Genomic DNA, 23,396 nt, shown 5'->3' on the forward strand with positions numbered 1-23,396 from the left:
TCTTATAATTGTAAAGAAGAGCCCTTGGGTCGAAGCATCAAGATTTTTCCATGCGCTGATTTTTGGCAACTGCAAATGAAACCATTCTGCATCATCGTGTGCTCTTACAAAGACAACAAAGTCTTACTATAATTGGTAAATTAACCAACTTCGAACTGCAAACGTGCAAACACGGCCAACCACGACATGTATATTAGCCTACGCTCAGTTCAAAAAGCAGCCAGCGCCCAGCGATGAAACATATTTAGTTTAGAATGAAAAACAGATGCCAAATGAGAAGAAAGAAATTAGTTTCATTCAGTTTTACTGGCTATATATAAATACAAGAGGCATTCATCAGTAAATTGATTTGTAACTTTCAATTTAAACGACACAAATATATGTATGACGTTATTCTTCCTCAAGTTGTGTTCGCTTATTCTAAGAACAAAAAAATTAATTACTGAGTCGAAAGTAGGTTGATATAGAGACATCAAAACACAATAGGAACCTGTCCTTTATCACTGCAACAAGGAATCTCATAAGGAACAAAGATCACACTTTTACTGCAGTTTTGACAAGCAATTCAGATGACGCCTTTCATTTCGACCGAAATGATTTTAAAAAAAGCCTGGAGTTAGGATTAGAGCTCTAAAAATAAGACGCGTTAAGTAAACACGCGCCATATAGCGTCAAAACTACACGCCAAATTTCGTCAGTATATGGTGCCGCGTTTCCGTAGTAGCGCCTGCTCGATTGAAACCATGGCGTTTAAGAATAACTGACAAGAATGATTGACGATAAAATATGTCGTAGAGGAGCTTAGGAATTTCATGCTTATGAATGTCATCAAAATTATAATCATCAATCGTTTGACATAAATGAATTAGCAGCATGCAAGCAAAAGTTGTCACACTCCGAGTTGAAATTGTTTTAAAAAAATTAGAAATATATATCCTATACAAAACTACACGCCAAATTTCGTCAGTATATGGTGCCGCGTTTCCGTAGTAGCGCCTGCTCGATTGAAACCATGGCGTTTAAGAATAACTGACAAGAATGATTGACGATAAAATATGTCGTAGAGGAGCTTAGGAATTTCATGCTTATGAATGTCATCAAAATTATAATCATCAATCGTTTGACATAAATGAATTAGCAGCATGCAAGCAAAAGTTGTCACACTCCGAGTTGAAATTGTTTTAAAAAAATTAGAAATATATATCCTATACAAATTGGTTGAAAAAATATCGAATTTATTTTGTAAAGATTTGTAAAGTTTCGGGAGGCCGATTGAAATATTTTAATATTTTTGCCAAAGCCAAAATAGTTCTTAAAAAGGTAAACATCTTTAATTTGTTGATTCTATACTGTCTGTGTTGTGCCCACAAGCCCCACATGTAGCTTCATAAACAAGATTCGTTCTACGTGAGGTTTTGGCATGTTCCATACGCCAATATTAAAACCAGATTGTTCGCATTAATTGCGTTAAGTGAAAGGCCTTATTTAGCTTTCCCTTCTGTGAAATTTGTCGCCAAACGAGCGCGCGTGATTAACTGCATCTCGCATTATACGTCACAGCTCATGTGTGTTCTGCATCTGCATGTTCCCGACCGGTTGTATTATTTGTATACGCGAAATCTGGATAAGCGCTATCCATTTGAGTGGTTTGAGCTTGACATTCGTTTCTTAAGTCATTCTCTCTTCCTTGTTCATTATAACTTGACTTAAACCTTAGTATTCTTGAATTGCGGATCTCTTTTAAATGATTTCGGTGCAATTCCTTATACTGAGTTTAATTGCTTTTCGAGCTTTTTCAACGGTTGGAAATATCCAGGATCTGCGGTGAATATGGCGACTCTTTAGACTTAGTAAAATCGACCCCAGTACTACAAGGTGTTAATCCTGTGGTATGGAAAGGAAACATGACCTCCCAGAATGATTTCTTGGGACTCATTATATAATCAAGAGTATAAAGAAAGTTTTAAGGAATGGTTATTGTAAAAGGATTAATGTAACTATATTGCAAGAAGTGATTCCTTTCGATCGCTCTTGCTGATGTCTCTTTTTTCCAAATATTCTCGATATGATATAGTAAAACTAAGAATTTTTTTATCGAAATACTTTCTAATTCATCGCAAGACCAACCAAGTGCGGTGGCATATTGCCCTCGAAACATTCAATTTCAATTTCAATTGACCATTGTTCAAATTGTTCAACAAGACACGATTTCGATTGTTTTATCTGACTGCATTAAGAAGGAAACATTAACGCTAACCCGATTAGTTAGGAAGTTATCCAATATCCATATCGCATTATCACCATTATCAGAACATTCTGAATCAATAGTTCTACTGTTTATCTTCAGTTATCGACAAACATGCAGTTTTATATTACTAAACGAATATTTACGGGGTAAACATAGGAAAATGAAACCCAATGATTGTTTGTATAAAAATATGAGGAAGAACTTTGAAGAAAAATGCGTGGAATGATAGCAAACGAGAGCAGGAAAACTCGTGTTTCTTCAACCAATAAATTGTTTCCTGTTTTCTCAGTCATTGCATGAGCTTTGTTTATTTCACTTTGGGACTTTTTAGGGCCAGTTATATACGCGCTATTTCGCCGACAATTTAGGAAGTAGGAATGGCTAACTGTATATCGCCAATAGGACTAATTGTACTGTCTGTGGAGTTAATATTTAAAATTTTAAAAGCATACATAAACGGGTGAATTTTTGCAGCTACAACAGGCCAACTGTTTTAAAGATCGTCTCTTTCACTTCATATGTTATTGGGTGATAAAAAATTGTAAAAATCTATCAATAATGATCTATATCCTTTTAGGTAAAAACAAAGCGGCGTCAGATGAATTCCTGTCTTCGTCAGATCAATCCAAGTTGAAAATTTCACTCGTCAAGAGTAACGACCTTCTTCCTAAAACGCAACAGAGTGATCAGACACTTGCCACTTCAGGTAATGATATAAAATCATTATCGCTGCTTTTTTTATAAATATTACTATATCCTATATATGACGACAATCCTCGTGGTATAATTCGCTTGAATTCTCTGGATGGGAATTTGATGCCGCATAAGAAAGGCTGAAAGCGCTTGCCGGTTCTCGTGATGTGTTTGTAATCTGATATATGTGAGAACTCGTGCACAAACATTCTTGGCCGAAGTTCAAACAAGGCCAACAGATACCAACCAGGCATATTGCATTGTGTATAATTTGATCGTGTCGTCATGACCGTTGAAATATTGAGAGACAGCCAGATAGAGGGGAGAGGAATGAATGAATTAATTATTGGTAATTTTCTTGGCATGAAAGAATAATGAATTGTTGCCTCATTTTACGATAATTCCTGTGTTATCATCCTGTTTGGCTTACCGCCTACAAGTTTCGGTCAATATTAATGAATAAACTTCCATTTAATTGGCAATACAGCCTCAATAAATTCAAGAAAAAAAGGTTCGCGATTTTTACATGTGCCAGGCTGTTACCAGTGAGTTTGAATTCTTCAGATAGAGAAATAAGGTTGTGATGATGTCAAGATTTTGTGCATTTTTTACGATGTTACTTAATCTTGTTCTGCGTTCAATATTTTGCATATATTCTACGTTAGTTCCTCTCTATATTTCACAAGCCAGTCGGCGTCATCAATCGAGCCACACGGTCGTCTATGACGGATATAAAAACGAGTGCTACTTCTATATTCCAGCTGGGAAATATTTTACGGTAGTTGAGATCGTGCATTTTGAGACGGCGCTGTTGAGCTCTGTTAAGCACTGACGTAAATGGAGTCAAAATGTCACCCTGATCTAGTTCTATGCACTAATATTCAGTCACACCCATATTTTTGATTGCATTAAAAGCACTTGAAGGATTAGAGAGCATCGGTCACAAGTATTGCACCCGATGATGATTTGCCCTTGAGGGAACGTAGACTTTAAAAGCAAACGAACAACATGTTTCATGTAAATCCCCCATAGTCTGACTCGGGGTTTGTTTTTCAAAGCTGGATTAGCACTATTCTGCATATATGATGAAGCATTTTTTTCCTTGTTGCAAGCGGCTGCATGGTCTTTGGCATCAAAACGTTTCCTTTCGATCTGGAGAAGTTGGAGCCAACTTTCAATGTGTGGTTTAGTGTGAGCTTTCATTAAATAGTCATGATATGGCGATGTGAAAATTCGTTTTCACTCAATCCTTGTTTGTTGTTTGAAATAACACCTAAGATCACGAGGTAAGAAGTCAAAGAACTGCTTAATATAAAATACTAATCTTTTTTATCCAGGAAAATGCTATAACTACTTAAAATAGTAATCGTATATGACAAGCAATTAATTACAGTGTTATTGTTGTTTATTTATCGCTAATTCAGTGCCACCCTGAGAGTTAATGACACATCCAGGGAAAAATGTAATGGGAAATGCATTACTTAGTAAATTAAATATTGCACAATTATTCGAAACTTTTAACTCGGGGTGTGACTATAGGATTGTGAAATATTTAATTGAGTAAAGATTTTCGCAGAACGCTTGTGGCTGTCATTAAAAACACGTGGCGAATTAACTGAAGTTGCTAATTGGTAGCCCAAAAATAGGGTAATATAGCAACTAGAAAATGGACCAACGTTTTGTCCTCAAAACTGTTAGCTTTGCAGCAAAAGTTGGTCGAAGTATACATGCATTAAAATCACAGATTTATATATTGTCGATTACAACGTACCCGTCTTATTAAGATTCCGTTGTAATTTTTTGACAAATCGCAGAAAAGCAAACATCGAATGATCGTCAATTTTTTAATATTTTGGTCCGGAATGCTTTATACAGGATTCACTAATAACAACAGTTTCACAGCCGTTGTGTACGTACAAAAATGTTGACCCTGGGAGGGAAGGTGAGGTTTCTCAATGGTCACAGCCGGGTCTCGGTGCATACAGATATCTTCCTCAAAAAATCTGGGGGTCTTGTAGGTGTGTTTTAACCATACCAAAAAAGGCCACGAATCCCAGCGTGGAGACAATTCATCAAAAGAAACGGATATGTTTTGCAATATATCAAACAGTGACCGCGCATATATTGGAGGGGATCGAGAAAATAAAACATAGAAAATTTCCGCGAGCGTCTGTCTGTGAATTGCAACCATGTCCTAAGGGAAGGAAGACGTCTACTTGGGGTTGTTTATGATAAACACGGATACAACACACGTACGGGTGCTAAAGAAAATACCTGCACTTGACAAGGTGTGTCAGGTGACCGCTCTAGTCTCTACCGTTTTGTAAGCTGGAAGAGAGTAATATATAGTAGAAGAATAATATGAAAGAAAATGGGGGTTTTGGTAAAGAGCAACTGATTTTTATTAAAACCACAATCTAATCGAAATGAGCTCTAATGCATGAACTGTTAATCAATTTTAGTTCCTCATGCACGGAAATTCTCCGCCTGTTCCAAGTATCATTGCATCCGGGAAAAATATGCGTTATAATAATACTAAACTACGATATGATCGTTTGCCAGTTTGCCAGAAGACTCGGCCTCAGCATGTGATGTAGTTACACCTCCATATTTGACATATTATTTTCATAAATCCCCTATTTCTCATGCTAGATCTCTCCCTCTCCTGCAGAGCGCTAATACTAAATCCACTTTCCCTGCATTGGCAAGATTTCACGATAAGATTCATTCAAATTACTAAAATTCACCAGGACTTAAAAAAGGTCACTCAGTCAACTGCCACTGCCCTAAGTTCTTAACATGTTTTTTTTTGCATCATGATTATAAATAAAAAGCCGATGCGATGACAAATTGTAAAAAAATTCTTCATTCCTTAATTGCGATCGACACTTGTAAACCAAGATCCGCTGCTGTGAAGCACTCGACTTAAATAGAAGTTCTTTGTTGAAAATCTTTTGCTGATAAATACTAACATTTCCTTGCTAAACGTGACTCATGTTCAAATGTGCATCATAATTATGATTATAGGCAATTAAACTTTAGAGGGGAAACGTAAATTGTAGTGTTTATCAAAGATCACAAATTTAATTGTAGCCCAATAAACGGTAGTGACTGATAGCACTCTACCTTGACGAGTAAGTCGTCTGGCATGAGAAGGCGCGTCTGTTTACATGCAACAGACGTGAAGTGGCGCGTCTGAGTCTTTTAACTATGGTCTGGGTAATTTGTCGGTTGTTGTGTAGTAACTATAGTTATTTAAATTGCGTTCCTACATGTGTATGACTTTATAAATTTTTTAACTGAAGTCGTTTCCTAATTCTTAACAAGCTATTTTATTCTCGAATGTGATCAGTTAAATTTCCCACGAAATACAGTTATTATCGTTAAACCACAATTTTGCATACGATCCACTCCAACTGATCTTCGGCCAAAATATTCTTGTCTTTTTCGGAGCACTTTACCAACAAGAGCTTTGTAAAAGCGCGAGAAAGCGATCATTTCGGAACCGTTACGTTTCGAAAAAGCTGGAATCTTTACGTCTCAAGCTCTTTTGTTGATTCTGTGGTTGAACTGCAATCTCACATCCGGATATTGTATGGTTTCAAGCTACGATGTCTATATTTCTCAGGCATTAAAACGGCTAGGCAGCACGTTTGAACACTCGAACAGAATGATCTGGGACCGGTTGTTCTTGAACGGTGTTCAGCTTAAACGGTGAATAAACCAAAGTTTAAAAATACTATATATATGTAGCATCAGACTTTGCGCCTTTGACGTTCACAGCTGGTTAAGAAACGAACAACTTTGAATGATCAAGAAGTTGTTTAAATCAAAATTTAATAGGCTAAAATCAACCACAAATTACTTCAGTGTTTTAAAAACATGATAGTTTCAACAATTCTTACAAGATAAACTATAAATATATTATTGAGTAATAAAATTTTTCGGTAAAAACAAAGTTTACAACTCTGCTCCGGTGCAATCATTCACAATTCAAAGTTCATCTTCTTTTAGTCTTTGACAAGACGAAACCGCACCTTTTAACATGTCCTGAAGTAGGTTGATGTCTGGCAGCAAGAACTCGGATTGGCCTTTTGTGAATCCTTTCGTCAAATCAATAAATTTCTGAAACTCTTCGACAACTTCGCGTAATTTTGTCTCGGTTTTTCTGCGAATATTTTCTTTCCTGGAAAGCTGGAGTTTCATTTCATCGTATTCAGATTCTTGCTGTCGAAGTTTCTGGTAAAGTTTTTCCATTTCAACCGAATGTGCTTCTTCATATCTTCGTAGTTCTTCCAAAGCCAACTGACGGCATCTTTCTTCAGCTTCTGCGATCTTTTTTCGCATCTCTTCTTCCATCTTTAATTTTAGTTTCTTCAAAGAATACTGATTCAAAGAAAATACTATTGTTATATGACAGCTGCATTACAGAGGACTCTCATGGAACCTGAGCTGGGGAACTGAGAAGTATGTCTACAAAAGGACATCTTCAAAGGTACCCTACTTACAGCTTTTTCTTTCTCAGCTTCCAAGATAATCTTCCTTCTTTTTGATTCCTCCAATTCTGCTGTTTTCGCAGCCTCCTCCACTGCATTGTTTATTTCTTGTTCTCTAACTTCACGAATTGTCAACATTTTCTCGACTTCAAATTCTATCCTTGCATCATGGAGAGCTTCCTTAAGTTGCGCTTGAAATGCTTCATTCGCATCCTCCAGCTTTTGTTGAGACTGTTTCTTCATGTATGCCTCGACCCGCCTGCATTCTGCTTTTACAGCTTTCTCCTGCAAGGATGTTGATTGTAGTTATGTAGTAACTGTAGTGATGGTAGCTTGGTGGTGGATGATATGGTGAAAATGATGGTGGTGTTTGTAACGACTAGTTTTGTTGGTCAAATACTGGATCACCAAAATAGTGGTGAATGCATGATAGGAGGAAAGTTTACCTTCTCTTTCTTGGCATTCTCCTGACTTATTTTGAGTTCCTCTTGGCCCTGATCGAAAGTTTCCTTCACAGCTTGGTCTCGTTCTTCGTTAGCGATCTGCCAAAGCCGTACCTCAAGCTCAGCTAACGACTCTTCCCTTAATTTCTCCAGTTCTGCACATTTTCTTTCATAAATTTTGTTGCCAAATCCTGTATTTATCAAAAGTGTGAAAAATACGCAAGCTTTATAGGGGGTTGTCATAGCAATATTTATACTATATAATATATTGCATACTGAAAGTAACAATTAAAAGTTTATAAATCTATGTTTAGTAAATTATGTAGAAATGAAAATCAATATCTTAACATCAAGTACATTAGTTTTAAAGCATAAAATTAAATTAAACGCTTTAATACGAGACGCACAAAATCACAACACTGATTTTAAATTGGAAAATAATGCTATAAAAAAGGTCGATCATAAATCATAGATTTAAGATAAATATTTAGTGTTACGGTTATATTCCGGAGAGCGAGAATGCTTAAAATTGAACAAACATAAACAGCTCAAAGTGAAACAATTACCGGCTATTATAGCAACGCGTAGGGGACTTTGTTAAATGTCAAAATGACAAAAATCACACAATGGCTGCACGATTATCACATTACAGACACGATTACTCACGTAATATGTCGCGATGAGTCGCATGTTGACTTTGCAAGGCATCAGCGTTTTTGTAGGGAGATCCGGACGCGATAGCTTGTCCCCGCTTTGAAATAAACTCTGCCATTTTCCATCCAAAAAGTTTTATTTATGTTTGCCGGTGGCAGATTTCAGCTGGAAACCATATTGGACAATAATATTGGACTGAGTTGCCTAGCAACAGTGGCGTGCTGGTATTTTTGGATAACTTTATACAAGGAATCGTGAAGTGTTGAAAAAATATGCAGATTTTGAATTAAAATAAATTCCAAATATGTTTTTGCGAGAAAATTAAATAAAAGAAGGGGTAAAACATGTGTGAACTAAAACTTCACTAAACTTCACTTGGCATTTAAATTTTTTTTTACAGTAAGCTTGTCAATCAACAAATTTTTTATTTATAATGCATGCACAATACAAGAGGAAAAAAGTAAAATTACGCATATAAACATAAATATAAACTAGAGAAAACTACTTTATCTAATATTAGAGTTCCATTCCGACAACGAGATATCTGTAGTTGAAGGAATGTTTAAGGTTCTCCAGGAACGACTACCACGAACACACACAACCCTAGCGCGAAGAAGAGCGAAAGCTATCTTCTTACGTAACCAGTTGAGAACGATGGAGGTACTAAAGTTCTTTTTCTCAGCCAGTTTGCCTGCTAGGAACGAAAGGAAGTGAGAAGTCTCCCTTCCACATCCACCATAGGCACTAAAAACGACTGGGGTGAAGGAGCCATGTTCAACTTCAACAATTCTTTGATTATAATGACGTTTCTTCTCATTTAAATTGTCAGATGTCAGTCCATAACCAATTTGCCAATCTACCTAAAGATAATCAAAAATACCTTTTTGCAATGACTAAAATACGGACTTAATGAAAATAGGAATGTTCTGCATTCCAATCTTCTAAAAAATATGATGATTGGGAAATATCAAATGAATTTTAGCAATGAACTTACGGAAACAGAAATGGAAACATTGTATTTTCAAAATTATTACCCCCAAACATCCCTTTTATGTCCCCTTTTTCCAATATGGCGGAAGAATTGAAAGAAATTGTGGATTTAACTTAAGGAAGAAAAAGTGAATTTACCATGAAAGAAAGTGCTGGAGAGGTTGGAATGAAACATGATATTGTTGTACCAGGTGAATGCCTTGGATCAGCCGAAGAATTTAAGTCTGGGGAAGGGACGTATGTGAGATTTGGTCAAGTCTATGCAAACCGGAGCGGTTACAAGATTGTGGAAAAACATGATGAAAGTGTACGGGCAGTATAGCATTTCCTTACTGTGAATTAACTGTTTTTAGCATTTGAATTAGCTATAGTTGTGTACTGAGGTCGGTCAGTGTGCATAATCGAGTAAATCGACTAATCATACAATGATAAAAAAGTTAAAAACGATCCAATTAACCAAATCATTTGTGTTTTTAATGATAGGAGAGCGTAGTTACTGTTATGCGTGATAAGCACACTCAGGTTTTGCCTACTATTGGTGCAGTTGTCACAGCTAAGGTATGCATAATTGTTCTTTTTGTCCACTTCCTTAAAGTTTGCATGAGCAGTGAGGCTGACTGAGTTTTAGGTAGGCACTGTGTACTATCCATACTCGGCTGAGTCAAGCCAGTAAGGTAACAGCAAAATATTGTACATCCAGGTGACTGGGGTGAACACAAGGTTTTGCAAGCTGGCAATTCTTGCTGTTGAAGGATGCCCTCTGAATGAACCATTTCGAGGAACTTTAAGAAAAGAGGACATTCGGGCAACAGAGAAGGATAAAGTTGAGATATACAAGTCATATCGACCTGGTGATATTGTTCAAGCAAGAGTAAACTCATTGGGTGATTCACACTCGTATTTTCTATCAACTGCTGAGAATGAACTTGGAGTGATTTTTGCCATGAGTGAAGCAGGTGAAATGTGGCTCTTAACTAATCAATTCATTCATCATTAAAAGCCAATATACGCTACATTGTTTTAAAGGAAGGGTCATTTCAATCCTTATTCCATGGTGGTTTTATTTTATTTTAAAAGGTGCATCCATGATCCCAATAAGTTGGAAAGAGATGCAGTGCCCTGAGACAAAGACAAAAGAATTCCGAAAAGTTGCAAAAGTACAGCAGGTGTAAACAATGCATTTGTCTTTATGCAAGACAAGGAAAGATGACCAATGAAAAAAGGCCATACAAACTTTAGATTGCTGGTTTGAATGAAAATACAAAGAGAATATACATTGGTATAGTCATGGAATCAGCAGCATATGGAGATCAGTGGATGGACAAAATTATCTTGTTCTTGTAATGCACGCTGGGAAGTAGGAAAATAGCCACTTATTCCCACTTATCCCTCCTTATCCCATTAAAAAATTGTAAAATTTTAAAATATACATGAATAAATTACTGAACTTCGTACAATTGTTAGTTCAATGGAGTAAACAAACTAGAGTCCAGGACTCCACTCGGCAGACACTGATTTCAGGATTTCCCGCCAAAACGTCCTTCAAAAACAAGTCTTTCAAAAATGTATGTGCTCGGTGTGAATATTTTCATTTTTCTTGCTATATTTCTCACAAAAACTTGTGGATATACATTCCGTGAAAACCGTAATATATATTTTGCAATTTCAAATTCGGAAATGTCCTTGGATGAGCTGAAACAATGCGAAAATCGCTTGTTTTTGGAAAATGAGAAAAATTTGACCGTGTTTTGTCGACTTGTTGACAAGCAAAACTGGAGCTTAGCAAGAAGCGACGAATTGAACAAGAAATATATTTCGTCTGGTTTGTATCCTTACGTGACATTCAGAAATAAAACTTGGTGGAAAACGTTCAAGTTTCAAACGGCAGAAATGAATCCGAACTTTTACTGGCGATTTGAGATTCAACGAAATGTTTTTACACCAGGTATACTCAACTGATTTATTTGAAAAAAGGATTGTTTTTAAAGAACTTCAGCTACTCTTTTGAATCTATTTTTTCGACTGAAAGATGTCAAGTTAATACATAGATTAAAAGAACAAATAATCCTTTTCTTTTCTAGGTGTTGACGACATTCTCTTCGAACCATGGTTCGTCACAGTAGAACTTGGTATGGGACTTGGTTTGTATGAAACTAAAGCTATCCTTTTACCTAAAGAACCGGTGGTCAACTTGACACAACACTTGGGAAGTATGGTGGACAAGTCCTCTGTATTAAACAGTAGCAATGCACAGTTTACGGTGAGATCAACGCCATGTTGTGGAGAAATCTTGTTCGTCTTGCCTTTCAAGAACAAAACTGTTTCTAGTATTGGAGGTACATATAGAAAAATAGTATATTGTAGAAAATTACCAAAAGCCGTTTCTTGGGATGTAAAGACAGCAATTTTATCTTCCTGCCTTTGGCTTTAGGCTGTTATGTTGGCGTTACCTATGGGGCATTTGTACCTGAGACAACACTTTGGTTCGATGTATGTCCAAGTGCTAATATCAATCGCTCGCTTTGCCGTGTTTTCTCGTCGAAAGATTGCGGCAATTTGCGGCTTTTGGACATAGTCGTTACCCGAAGCTTTCTTGTCTTAGCCACCTCTTTTGGTCTTGTCAAAAGCGCCAATTTTGCAGTTTTGATGTCCAAGGCGACCGTTGAAGAGGTAATGTTTACACTCACAGCGATATTCGATGGCATAAACATTAGGTAATAGGATCATTATGGTTTAAATACACTTTTTATTTCCTTGCATTTCAGGTTTATTTTGAGGTTTCAACTCCTGTAACACTCATATCGTCCTTCGCTAATGGAGATATCAAACTACAGTACACGCCTTACTGCTTAGATTTCCACGTATATCCTGAGAGTAACGACTTCATATACCTTCTCACAACTGGTTCAACAAAAACGCTTTATAGAAGTGTGTCACCACACTCCCAATTACTGGAAATGTCTATTTCCAATCTACCATTTGAGAGCGCAGACGTTCTTGGAATCGTTAATGACGTCACGAAGCGCAGTGAAGTGTTATTGATGAAAACCACAATAAACCAGGTTTGTACCCATTTATCCATTTATCCAGAAATCACGATTAACACGTATCGAGTTGAATATGAAACTCGGAATTTCTTATCGGCTCCACTTAGTCTTAGCATTCTACTGATCTACTGATTCCATCTCCTTGCAATTATTTTAGGCGGAGAGATACGTTGTTTTGGTTGTGTCACAAGATTCTCACCGTCATTTTGTTTTTCCTCCTTGGTACTTTTCGAAAAACTCGATTGCTACCGATATTCAATTTCATTCTTGGTCAAATACATTGTTTGTTTACGGTTCAGAGGTAAATGAGAACTTTTTAACAAGGATTAGGCGCAAAGATAGAGTTGCTCATTATAACAGCTCTTCGTTCTATACTCCAGGTATGGAAATCCCGTGATGGTGGTAACTCATTTAAACAGCTAACAGACTTGCGCAGCCCACATATAATATCTGCAGTGTCATTTCCACAATATGGAGATAAAGTCGTAGCTTTGACAAACCATGGAAATGTATTAAACGGAAGAATCGGGATTTCGAGGTTGATCGCCATACATCATCAAACTTTGTCCGGGCCTCTGGATTTCATTGTGGTTGATGAACTGGAGTCTATGAAAGGACTCTCCCGATATGGGGACAGTTCAATATTCGGAAATTATTCCATCGAGAAGATTGATTTTGAGTCCTACCAGAAACATTTCTGTTTCGATCATCTCTTATTGCAATTTATTGGCCATCGTGAATTCTTTATATTTGTTGCAACGCCGTTCGAACAGTCTTCAAACCAGGCTTCATCCACTTCCTGCTTTCGCTCTTCAGTGGTTAAGCAGGTTCTTAAGAGTCGACTTGGAGGTTCAGGACATATTTCCGAGGTAGTGCAATTAAACCAATCTACTGGATACTATACAAAAGCCAAGGGAGAAATTATAAAAGATTTTGTTGGTTTAACACCGATCTCAGCGCCAGTGTTAAACTCTGATTTGCAATTAAGGCTTTTTAGCTCGACTTTCCATGAAGCGATTTATGAACTTAGTATTGATGGTGGAGGATGGTCAAGTCACGATGTTGGAAGAAGTGTGGTGCTCGCCAATGGATTGAGTATCTTATTGGTAAAATATATTGATGCTTCTACCATATATGGTTTGCCGCCTCCAGGTATTTCACCAAGTATTTTACCACGTGTAAACCAGATGTCCGGCACGTGGCAGATGTACGATCTTAGCTCGGCAACTGTTCTCATTGACAAGATTGACAGCATCAGTATAAGTTATTCCATGGGCGTGTTCAAGGCCACAACAAACTTTGCTTTCACGAATTCACATGTTGGTAAGGTTTTAATGGTTCACGGTGATAACCATGGTGTAATTGAATCAGCGTCGACTGGGGTAGTTTCTTTTCAAAATGGTTCCCCTCTGAAGGTAGGGGACTTCACAGAATGGAAGTTACTTGAACCACGTGTTTACTCCAGTGACCCAGAGAATGGTTATGGAATGTGGTGGCTTGAGGAGGAGAGTTGCTCCAGCTTTCCTATCGTTACCCCAAAACGATATAAAACCTTGTATCATTTAGATACCCAAGATGGAGTAACACTGCAGTTTGCTATTCTTGCTCAACACCTTGAAACACTCGAGTCAGAAATTTCAATCCATGTGAGCAACCCATCGCTATTCTTCATCAGAGGAGCCCATGAACACTATGAAACAAACCATACACTGGAAGTTAGTTTAACCAGGAGACCGCTAACAACAGGGTTGTCTCAGATGTCGTTTAGTATCCCGTACTTATCGTTAAAATGTCCAAGTGTTTCGAATGTTATCACCGTCCATGGAGGGTGTCCGCCCAGCAAGCGTCTGGTTTTTCAATATCCAATTACCTTCTCACCAAATGTGTTTCTTCGTGGTACACCTACAGACGGTGATGGTGTTTTAAGGCGTTACAAACTACCTGCAAATTACCGACCACCTTCTTCTAGAGGCGTTGGTATTCCTATGTCATCAAACCTATACAATGTACACCCAGAAAAACCACCGTATAAGGAAAGGTTCGAGATCTCTCGAAGAACCCGTGTGTATAAGCAATGCAGTGGCAAGTCTTACCGTCGCCATTGTGACTGCCGTCAAGGGAACATCACGATGTCAAGATTGGTCGCCTACTCCGATTGCATTAGTACCGTGTATAGGTTATTGTATGGAGAAATATTCAGACCAAATTTCAGTCTTGTAGAAGATGATGCCATCACAAAACATTTCATTGATCCCTATTACATAGTGGAACTGAATCAAAGATCCGATTTTCAGATTTTAAACAGTACTACTTTCAGAATCGCTAATCATGATTCCAGCATCACCGCCCTCCAAGATAGACTCAACAGTTCTTTAGAATTTACAGGTGGTGGTCTTTTTCATTTTCGTGCATACGCTGTGAAAGAAGGATACACACTCTGTGATCTGACAGATGAATTTATTCTATTCATTGATGATCTGCCCCTGCCTAATCCTTCAAGAGATGTGGTCAGATTTACAACGGCTATGCTGTTTGTTATGGCGTCGTTCTTTGCATATCTCTGGTATCTCTATTATTCCGACCAACGAGACCAGAATAGGGTGTTTCCAGATTAGACAGCACAAGAGAGTATCGGAGATTAAACGACACTGAGGTGCTACTACTAAAGACGGGTTAAAAGCATAGAGCTTTGTGAAAAACAGCATTGCATAGTTGGAAAACCCTTTGCCGGACACAGTTTATCAATGAGAGCTGCCTATTTTGATATTTTGTGCAGAAGCTTGAAGTGTCCATCTTTGGCTCTTAAAATAGTCAAGCGTGCATGAAACCACGTGAAAACGGATACGTACTAAACTTCTAGGGGTTACAAGGTTAAGGTCAAGTTTTGCTGGAGTGTATAACGGTTGTTCTAGTACCTGAACGTCGGAAATGCAGTTTGAGGTTCAGTTGATGGTCCTTGATTCATACAATGGAACAAAAGCGTTTATGATAACAATATTTTATCGATATCAATTCACGAAGTTATGGTCGTTTGGTTTTTACAGCCTTTTGTGTTTTTTTAACGAAATAGAGTGTCTTCGGCGCTATTCAGAAGATTGCGAGCACTTATCTCACACTTGGTCAGGAATTTGGTGGGTGTATGGCTAGAAATAGCAACCTCGCTTTGCCGCTTCCGACAAATCTCTACATCGTCATAGAAGTTTTAAAATATTTAGCATATATAATTGTAGTGTGTAGGAGTGCATGTTAAGACGTCACCTTTGAGGAGACAGCCGGAAATGAACAAGAGATCGGAAATATTCTAACACGCTATGTGCAAGTTACACAAATAGCTATCTAATTCTTATATACATAATACATCATTTAATTGATTGGCAATATTTTTTTTATGTTCTTTTTTACTTTTTTAAGTGTATTTTATGTACAGTATATGAATTTTTCTATGCTGCTTTATTTTTCTCCTTTTATATTGAAGATTGAAAATCATTGCTTGATATCTTCCCAATATGATCTTATCTCCATTTAATCACAAACAACGTAAAATGAGTTTTCATAGTAAACATGGAATACACCTCGAATACGTATGCAGACTAGCCTAAATATGGCATCCTATATCATGGAATAAGAGTTTGCTTGGAGTGGCTAGCAACGCTTTTTAAAAAAGTTCCCTCAATTCTCATCATGTATCACTCAAGAATGATAGGTTATCATAAAGCAAATATTAAATATATTCCCGCTGCCTTACATATCATCCTCTAGGTGACTCTGCAAGAATTTGTTTCGAAATTTGTGAGTTGCAAGAAAGCAATTCAATCTTAATTAAATTAGCTGTATAGAGTCAATGGGGATACCTATGGCTATGCCTCTTCGTGCCAACGTTTAAGTGCCTACACTTTGCGTCCATGGAGATTGTCGAGTACTCGCGTGTTCGATAGCTGTTTCATCAGAAAAAGAACGTTCAATTGAGAAAAGAATATTTGAGGACTCGTTTTTTCCTCACAATGAAAGGTGAAGTCACCTTCGGAAGTGAATTAAAAGACTGGTGTTTTTAAATATGCAAAATATGCTTTGAAAAGAAACTTCTCGCGCTGTGAAGATTTAGAGAATGGACGTCTTCAAAAACCTTTCGTTTCTTTCTTTTGACTCTAGCATGGTTTACATAACCTATGGACAAAATATTTTCAGTACATTAAATTGTCTGTTACTTGTGCCATAAGTTGATAAATATTTGCACCTGTTTTGGCATGGAAAGAGGAATATAAATGCTCAAAATCTCTATCGTGTGCACGGAGCAAGAGATTGTAAACTTTTTTATCTTCTTTCAAAGATGACTTTGAGACACAAAGCAGGGATGCCGCATTTTCCAAGAGTGTTCAAAATGCCTTGTACTTGTATTTGTAGGCATATGCGAGGGCATGGTATGACCCTGGAGCAATGTAGTTAACGACCACATGCAAAGATCCTGCACAGTCAAGGACCTGTGTAACCATAGGCATAACGTGGGTGTGTTTACACATTCCATGCACTGTGCGTGGACAAAAGGCTTTTTGTATACACTAGCCCTGCATATTTACACCAGGCGTTGTAATTCCTTATTTGTAACCTGCTTGTGAGAATTCCCAACAAAGTTTATATTAGTTGTATCATGCGTGGTATTTATCATGTGATTATGGGTTGGAACAAATGGCTCATCATCGTCGCTAAATGTCACGGCGATAGTACTTTCTCAGAATACAACTGTTAATTTGGTTTTGTGCCGGCTTAAAATGGTCAGCAAGCCGTAGGCAAACCAGTTTTTTAAGTTTTCAAAAGGTCTCAAACTTTCAAACATGCTGCTTCCTTCCGAAAGCTTTGAAAGACGAAAGACAAGATAATATTGGCTGTTTGGTTGACCTCAGTGTGAAGTGTAGTAACTCATAAAGTTGAAGATTTTCACCTTTCACAAAGACCTTCAATATCTGGACTCGGGGAAAAATTCACAACTTTCAGAAAAGAATGTTGTTTGTGAAATTTGATTACACTCTGCGTTGCATGAGTAACAATGTTTCCTAACTCTTTGAAAAAGTTGATTTGAATGACCTATGTTGATGTGCGCATGCGTTAACGTACAGAACAGGCAAGGCTTTTCTCTAATGAAGCCTTCGTGAATAACATTTTTGAATAACGTTTTCAAGCTACCCGTGTTAGAACAAAAAATAAACTCATGAGTAAAAAAAGCAACTGAAAGTTTTTTAAATTTTATTCTTGTGTTTGTCGTTAATTTTCGTTCAGTCCGGCAGAGCGGATTTTGCGCAATCTGAATTTTCGGACGTCGAACATCCAAAGGACCTTTAATTGGTGCTTGGGTATATTGATCATTGATTTTTCCCAACGCTCTGCCGCAACACATGTTAATGAAAGCTTGCATGGTGACGAAATAATATCACAGAAAATGTCGTGCATATTCGCACGATGTACTCAAGCAAATGTTTATATTCTGTTTCATTTAATCGTGGGTTTCCCTCTCTTTATCAGTCCTGACTACAGTTTTGAGAGATGATTACTGTTTGTCCTGGACGTTGCTAACAACCCCGTGCATAGTTAGCAATTAATACCTAGTAAGCCGATATTATCCTTCGCATGCAGAATGCATTTGAGATTAAGATTTCTTTTTAGTCCCATCTATTGACTATTATCTCCATAGTCTACAGACCATAGCTATAGAGAAGTCATTATAGGTACGATTGTACATAAATATGACATCCACAGTCATTTTCCAAGCACTTTCATGATTTGTGTAAAATTTAACCCAAAAATTAAGCATGAAGCAACATTCCATTTGAATATTGTACGTGCTGCATTCGGTAATGTCCCATCGGAATTATGGAATAATATACAAAAAATATAAAAATCCTCACGTCCTACGAATGATGTATTTACAGTTCAAGAATCCACGAGATTCATGATTTATTCGTCTCTATAATTTTTTTCAGAAATATTCCTGTTTAAGACGGAACCTTACTCGTTAGTGTAGGAAAAGTCTCGATTACAATATTAACTATGTATGCAAGCATGCTATAGTATTATCTGCATATTATTGTCGATAATGATAATTATTAATATTGGTCATGTAAGTATCTCTTTGAAGTTTGTACGATTGTAATTTGCACTATTTGTAAAACAATTTTATTTGTTAAATGATGAATGAAACGTTATTTAACAGTAGATAGTGTCAACAGTCATGGCGGGGAGATGGCTTTGTCGTACTATTTATGTGCAATTCTATAAGTTGGGTATTGCTTTTGAATTCACGTCTTTCAAATACACTTCGGAAGTCAGAACATTGATTGCATGTGAAAGTTGATTTACACATTTAGCAATTATTAGGATAACAGATATATTATTAAAATAAAATTGAGGTGTCTGCGTCATTGTATAGGGAAAACACTGCAATGAGCTCACTTCAAGGTGCATTTACCACAGCTTGAATGGGAATGATTTGTTTTAAAAGTTATCGTTTAACATGTGAAGCAAAATCCTCATTAATGCCAGTGTTGAACTTGTTTGTAGTCACTTAGTTACAACCGAGTTGTTTCCTACTTGCAATATGGAAAAATAATTGTTTCGATTACTCTTTTTCCATCTCTGACATGCCGTTCTGCACATCATTACTTAATCTTGATATCAGTATTTAAAAATAATCGCAATATAAAAGTCTTAGTTTACTATTTGTCGATCGAGAGCGGATATGCCAAATACAAACGAAATTGTGCAAATTATGATTAATCATCACTTCTCTAGGTCATTCTATTCATCTGTACAACTTTGAATGATTTAGGAAATTGAAACTCGGACAGGATATTAAACAACTATGTTTTGATTGCATGGTCTAATTTATGAAAGCTTCTAGCAGCAAGACCCACCATTCAATACTACACTTATTCAAGAATAAACCATTAAATAATTAAATAGTTAAAATAAAAAATCATCTGCGTTTATTCCGAATTAATCAGGCGATGGAGTGGCAATGTGCAGTTTATACCGACTGTCTCTAGCCGTTTTCAGGAAATCTAGACTCGAAACCGACACTTTGAGTTTCGCTATGGCAATTACACTTAAGACAAGACGTTTGTCACTTTGTGGCTCATAAACGTTTTTTGCTCTTGTTGCCTTGAGAATATAAATTAGCAGATAAACGGTGTTAGCGGAAGATTAATGGGTCATTATGTTCCTGCGCTTATCATGAAAGCGTTATCAACTCTATTTGTTGTCCTCTTGTGTGTTCGTTTTTCAGCTGATCAGTTCGGCCCGGAATGTTCGTTTGAAAAACATGCACTTGCACGCGAGCTGCTCCAAAAATACCCAAAAACTACTGCATTTGCTTATCGCCTTATCAGTCTGAAAGATTAGACTCTGAACACTTCGAGATTTTATTTGCATTCAACTTTATAAAACTGTGCATGGTCTGTGTGTAGACCGTAATGATCTCATAATGATTTTAAGGGCATTTTTTCCGCCTAAAAACTCTACTTTATCCACACTGTTAATCTTACTTGTTAAGCCAAATATCATTGCATTCATTTGACTATCAACTCGTCGGTTCTAAATCATCGTCAAGACAAAACAACGCGCCCCCAAAAGTCAGGGAAAGTGTAAACATATATGTATGCTGCAAATTTTGTGCAGACCTTCGAATCTTCGCCGAATTAAACGCGGGTTACTCGCATTCTGAGGTATTTTTCCTTACAGCTGATCGCCAAACTACAAAGAAACCGATGCTCTTTTTAAACATTGCACACAAAAGGCTCTTTTGCAAATTGCAGGAAACGGAAATCATTTGCAAAAGGGTTACTCGAATAAGCAACGCTAGTAACATGTCCCATTTTAACCTCAAATATTAAGTGTGGACAAGTATATGATACAATAACTCATTTACGATCCATCAGTTTGTTTAATTCTGCACCTAGGATAAGAAATACTTAGATGCGCGCATATACATGATGATGCCACATCTTCTTTTCAAAAATCTTAGCATGAAGTTAAACTGAACTGTGGTAAATCAAAATTATTAAGTTATGTGTCATTGGGGGGTATTCTGTGGTTAAATAGGAAATCCTTGGCTCAAACAAAAGCATTTATTTTGTTCACAAAAATAGGATGAAAATACAAAAGTCTCCTAGTAAAACTCGATAGGAGTTTTGCTATACGTTTAACATCAGCTGAATTTAATATAAATGTTTATATTTACAGTTGGAAATAAATGAACAACAGGTTTTGAAGAGTGTCATAGTTATTCCATAGTTGTTTGTTAAAATACTTCAAGAATTATACTCTGATAAATCAAAATCAAAAACTTTGGTGTTTCTGGCTGCATAATTTTAAGCTACGGCCGTTCGTTTAAAAGTGACTTCAGCGGAACTTAAAACTTGTTATGTCCGGGAAATTTAAACAAACTTAGACATTGGTTAATGTCTTTCGTGCAACAAATTTGAAATATTGAAAGCAATTGAATACGAATATTCATCATTGATCGCGATCCCGACAGCACTGGACAATAATTTTCAAAATCAAGGATTAGTGTTTTGGGAGCTTTTGTTAGTTGATTACTGTCGATTGTTTACATCTTGGAACCTATAAATCGCATTTTCTCATTGCTAAATCCTATTTTTTTATTTGTAAACCCGAATCAATAATTTTTTTCATTGAAACAGGACAGACAAGAGTTGCGTGCAAACCTCTAACATCGCGGAGAGATTATTTTCGCCGTTACAGGATATGCGTTATATGGGATCTCTTCAGAGATGAAATCGCAAAATATTGGCCCGCCCTTGACAATAAAAACGCCAATAAGTATAGTAAGACAGGGCATTGTTTTGATTTTCAATACATAGATTTGATGCCAAGGGATACGCTCCGCCCTCCGCTGGAGGAAACTCAAACGAAACGTTAATTATTATCAAGAGGATAATTATAGATTCGGGAGAATGCTCGCGGATAATAAACACTAAAGAAATGGATGCGTAACTAAGACGTTATTTTGCGTGTATTGAAAAAGAACTGCGTCAGACCAATTCAAATATTTCTGTGTGGTCGGAACTTGGAATTATCAAATTCTTGTGTTTCCGATATTGTGAGATGGGATACGGCGCCTGAGTCATGAAAGATCCTAATAATTTTTTTGCTAAAAAAGACAGTGTACTTCAATCTGGATAATAATTCTACAGGTTTTTTGGCGGGAAAGTCACATGATGTGTCGTCGTAAATCATCATTGGGCCAGCCATTAAATTAAATGAGTTTTGAGTTCATTGGTGTAGGATCATAAAATCTTAGCAGAACTAAATGATCAATGGATGATCGACGGTTCTGCAAGTCAGAAACTTGCTTCATGTTCAGCAACCAACCAAAATTGAATCTTTAAGTGCCAGTTTACATGGAGCGAGTTATCCCGGCTAGGCGAGGTGAAAACTGCACGTAATGAAAGACTACTGAATCAGGTGCGCTTTTTACCTCGCCTAGCTGGGATAACTCGCTCCATGTAAACAGACCCTAAGAGAGTTACAATCATCAAAAGCAGCACAAAATCATAAAGACGTTTGCTAACAAACTCCAAATCTCTTCCTTAGCTAATCTTTTTAATCTTTCTATCCAAAGAAAGACATTAAACATTTACGATTATCCTAAACATAATCCCCTACTTAATCAAATTCGTCCATAAATCCTATTAATCCAATACTGAAGTTAAAAAAAAGAAAAAACTGATGTCGTTCTATATACGGAGATTCTTCGTAATATTCTTTGAAAATTTTTTTCAGCTACGCCATATTTGCCAGGTGTCGATGGCGGACTTGATCTTTTTTTTTCAATTTTAAGCATAAGATATATGTTTTTTATCTGTTGTCTATACTTGACTTTTTAGTTTCGAGGCCAAATATACCTTTAAAAGCAAGCTGCCTAATATTTTGAGTATAGATTAACATAGATGTAGGTATAAATGAACTCAAATGTGTATTGTGCAGTGTGTTTTGTGTCGAGAGGTGTGAGTTATCTTCCAAACAATCATTATATTGCGTATACAAGGCTATCGCCGATTTCAATGGGGAAATGAGAATGACCGCAGTTTTTATCAACTCGCCCGTCTATAGATACGGTCAGGGCTTTGCTCCACAAACGAAGATAAAAACACGCGTAGATTATAAGCAGCACCGGAAGACACGAATGGAAAAATCCTATCTCTGACATCAGTACGCGAGATAATTCATGTTTACAACTTCGCAAAGCGTTGGCGAAGCACGTATGTTGCACAGCCAAGGTGTTATTACATCTTCCGCTCTGACTTTGCAAAATATAACTGCGTGAATTCTAAGATATTCCATTCTTCACCGCACACTAAATTAGCTGCATTTTCCAAGGAGTTGGTTAATTCAATTATCCAACTCGGGATCTTGAAAGAGACCGCGAATATATATGATCTTGCAGCCGAACTTTCTTTCAGAAAATGATCTGATAAATACAATTATATATTGTTGTCCGTTGAAGATCGCTTATATCCACGTTCAAGCAGGTAGCTCTTCAGAATCATACGCTACGAGTTCCTTTTACAAACCTCCAACAATCATTTGAGGTCGCGTTCATAAATATGATGAATTGTTCTTTTTCTCCAGACAGACAGAGAGTTTACTATTTCGGCATCTTTTTGGCGAATTTCTCTTCAAACAAACTGCAGGCTTAAAGGTTGCTTAATTCTTCACGACTTCAACGTGGAATTACTGACAAAATGATGAGTGGTTACAGTTCAATTATCATTAAAACGTAATAAAATCAAAACTTAATTTCTAGTCCTTACCA

General features: G+C 36.9%; 3 protein-coding genes across 3 annotated transcripts; 2 read left to right on the forward strand and 1 right to left on the reverse strand.

Moving 5' to 3' along the window:
- Positions 1–6,768: 6,768 nt before the first annotated feature.
- On the reverse strand, positions 6,769–8,738 carry LOC114516122 (uncharacterized protein C6orf163-like). Its single transcript, XM_028535504.1, has 4 exons — positions 8,547–8,738; positions 7,884–8,071; positions 7,450–7,722; positions 6,769–7,327 (listed from the first exon to the last, which is right to left on the reverse strand). Exons 1-4 carry the CDS (start codon positions 8,650–8,652, stop codon positions 6,935–6,937), a joined length of 960 nt encoding a protein of 319 aa, XP_028391305.1. The 5' UTR covers positions 8,653–8,738; the 3' UTR covers positions 6,769–6,934.
- Positions 8,739–9,579: 841 nt separating this feature from the next.
- On the forward strand, positions 9,580–10,970 carry LOC114516068 (exosome complex component CSL4-like). The gene is made up of 4 exons (XM_028535431.1): positions 9,580–9,831; positions 10,008–10,082; positions 10,225–10,480; positions 10,602–10,970. The coding sequence occupies exons 1-4, from the start codon at positions 9,664–9,666 to the stop codon at positions 10,694–10,696; spliced, it is 594 nt and encodes a 197-aa protein (XP_028391232.1). The 5' UTR covers positions 9,580–9,663; the 3' UTR covers positions 10,697–10,970.
- Positions 10,971–11,201: 231 nt separating this feature from the next.
- On the forward strand, positions 11,202–15,492 carry LOC114515901 (cation channel sperm-associated protein subunit beta-like). The gene is made up of 6 exons (XM_028535219.1): positions 11,202–11,346; positions 11,606–11,665; positions 11,956–12,014; positions 12,290–12,385; positions 12,729–12,872; positions 12,952–15,492. Exons 1-6 carry the CDS (start codon positions 11,202–11,204, stop codon positions 15,184–15,186), a joined length of 2,739 nt encoding a protein of 912 aa, XP_028391020.1. The 3' UTR covers positions 15,187–15,492.
- Positions 15,493–23,396: the final 7,904 nt, after the last annotated feature.

The sequence above is a fragment of the Dendronephthya gigantea genome, unplaced genomic scaffold, assembly GCF_004324835.1.
Source record: "Dendronephthya gigantea isolate DGI-Jeju-01 unplaced genomic scaffold, DenGig_1.0 000005F, whole genome shotgun sequence".
NCBI lineage: Eukaryota > Metazoa > Cnidaria > Anthozoa > Malacalcyonacea > Nephtheidae > Dendronephthya > Dendronephthya gigantea.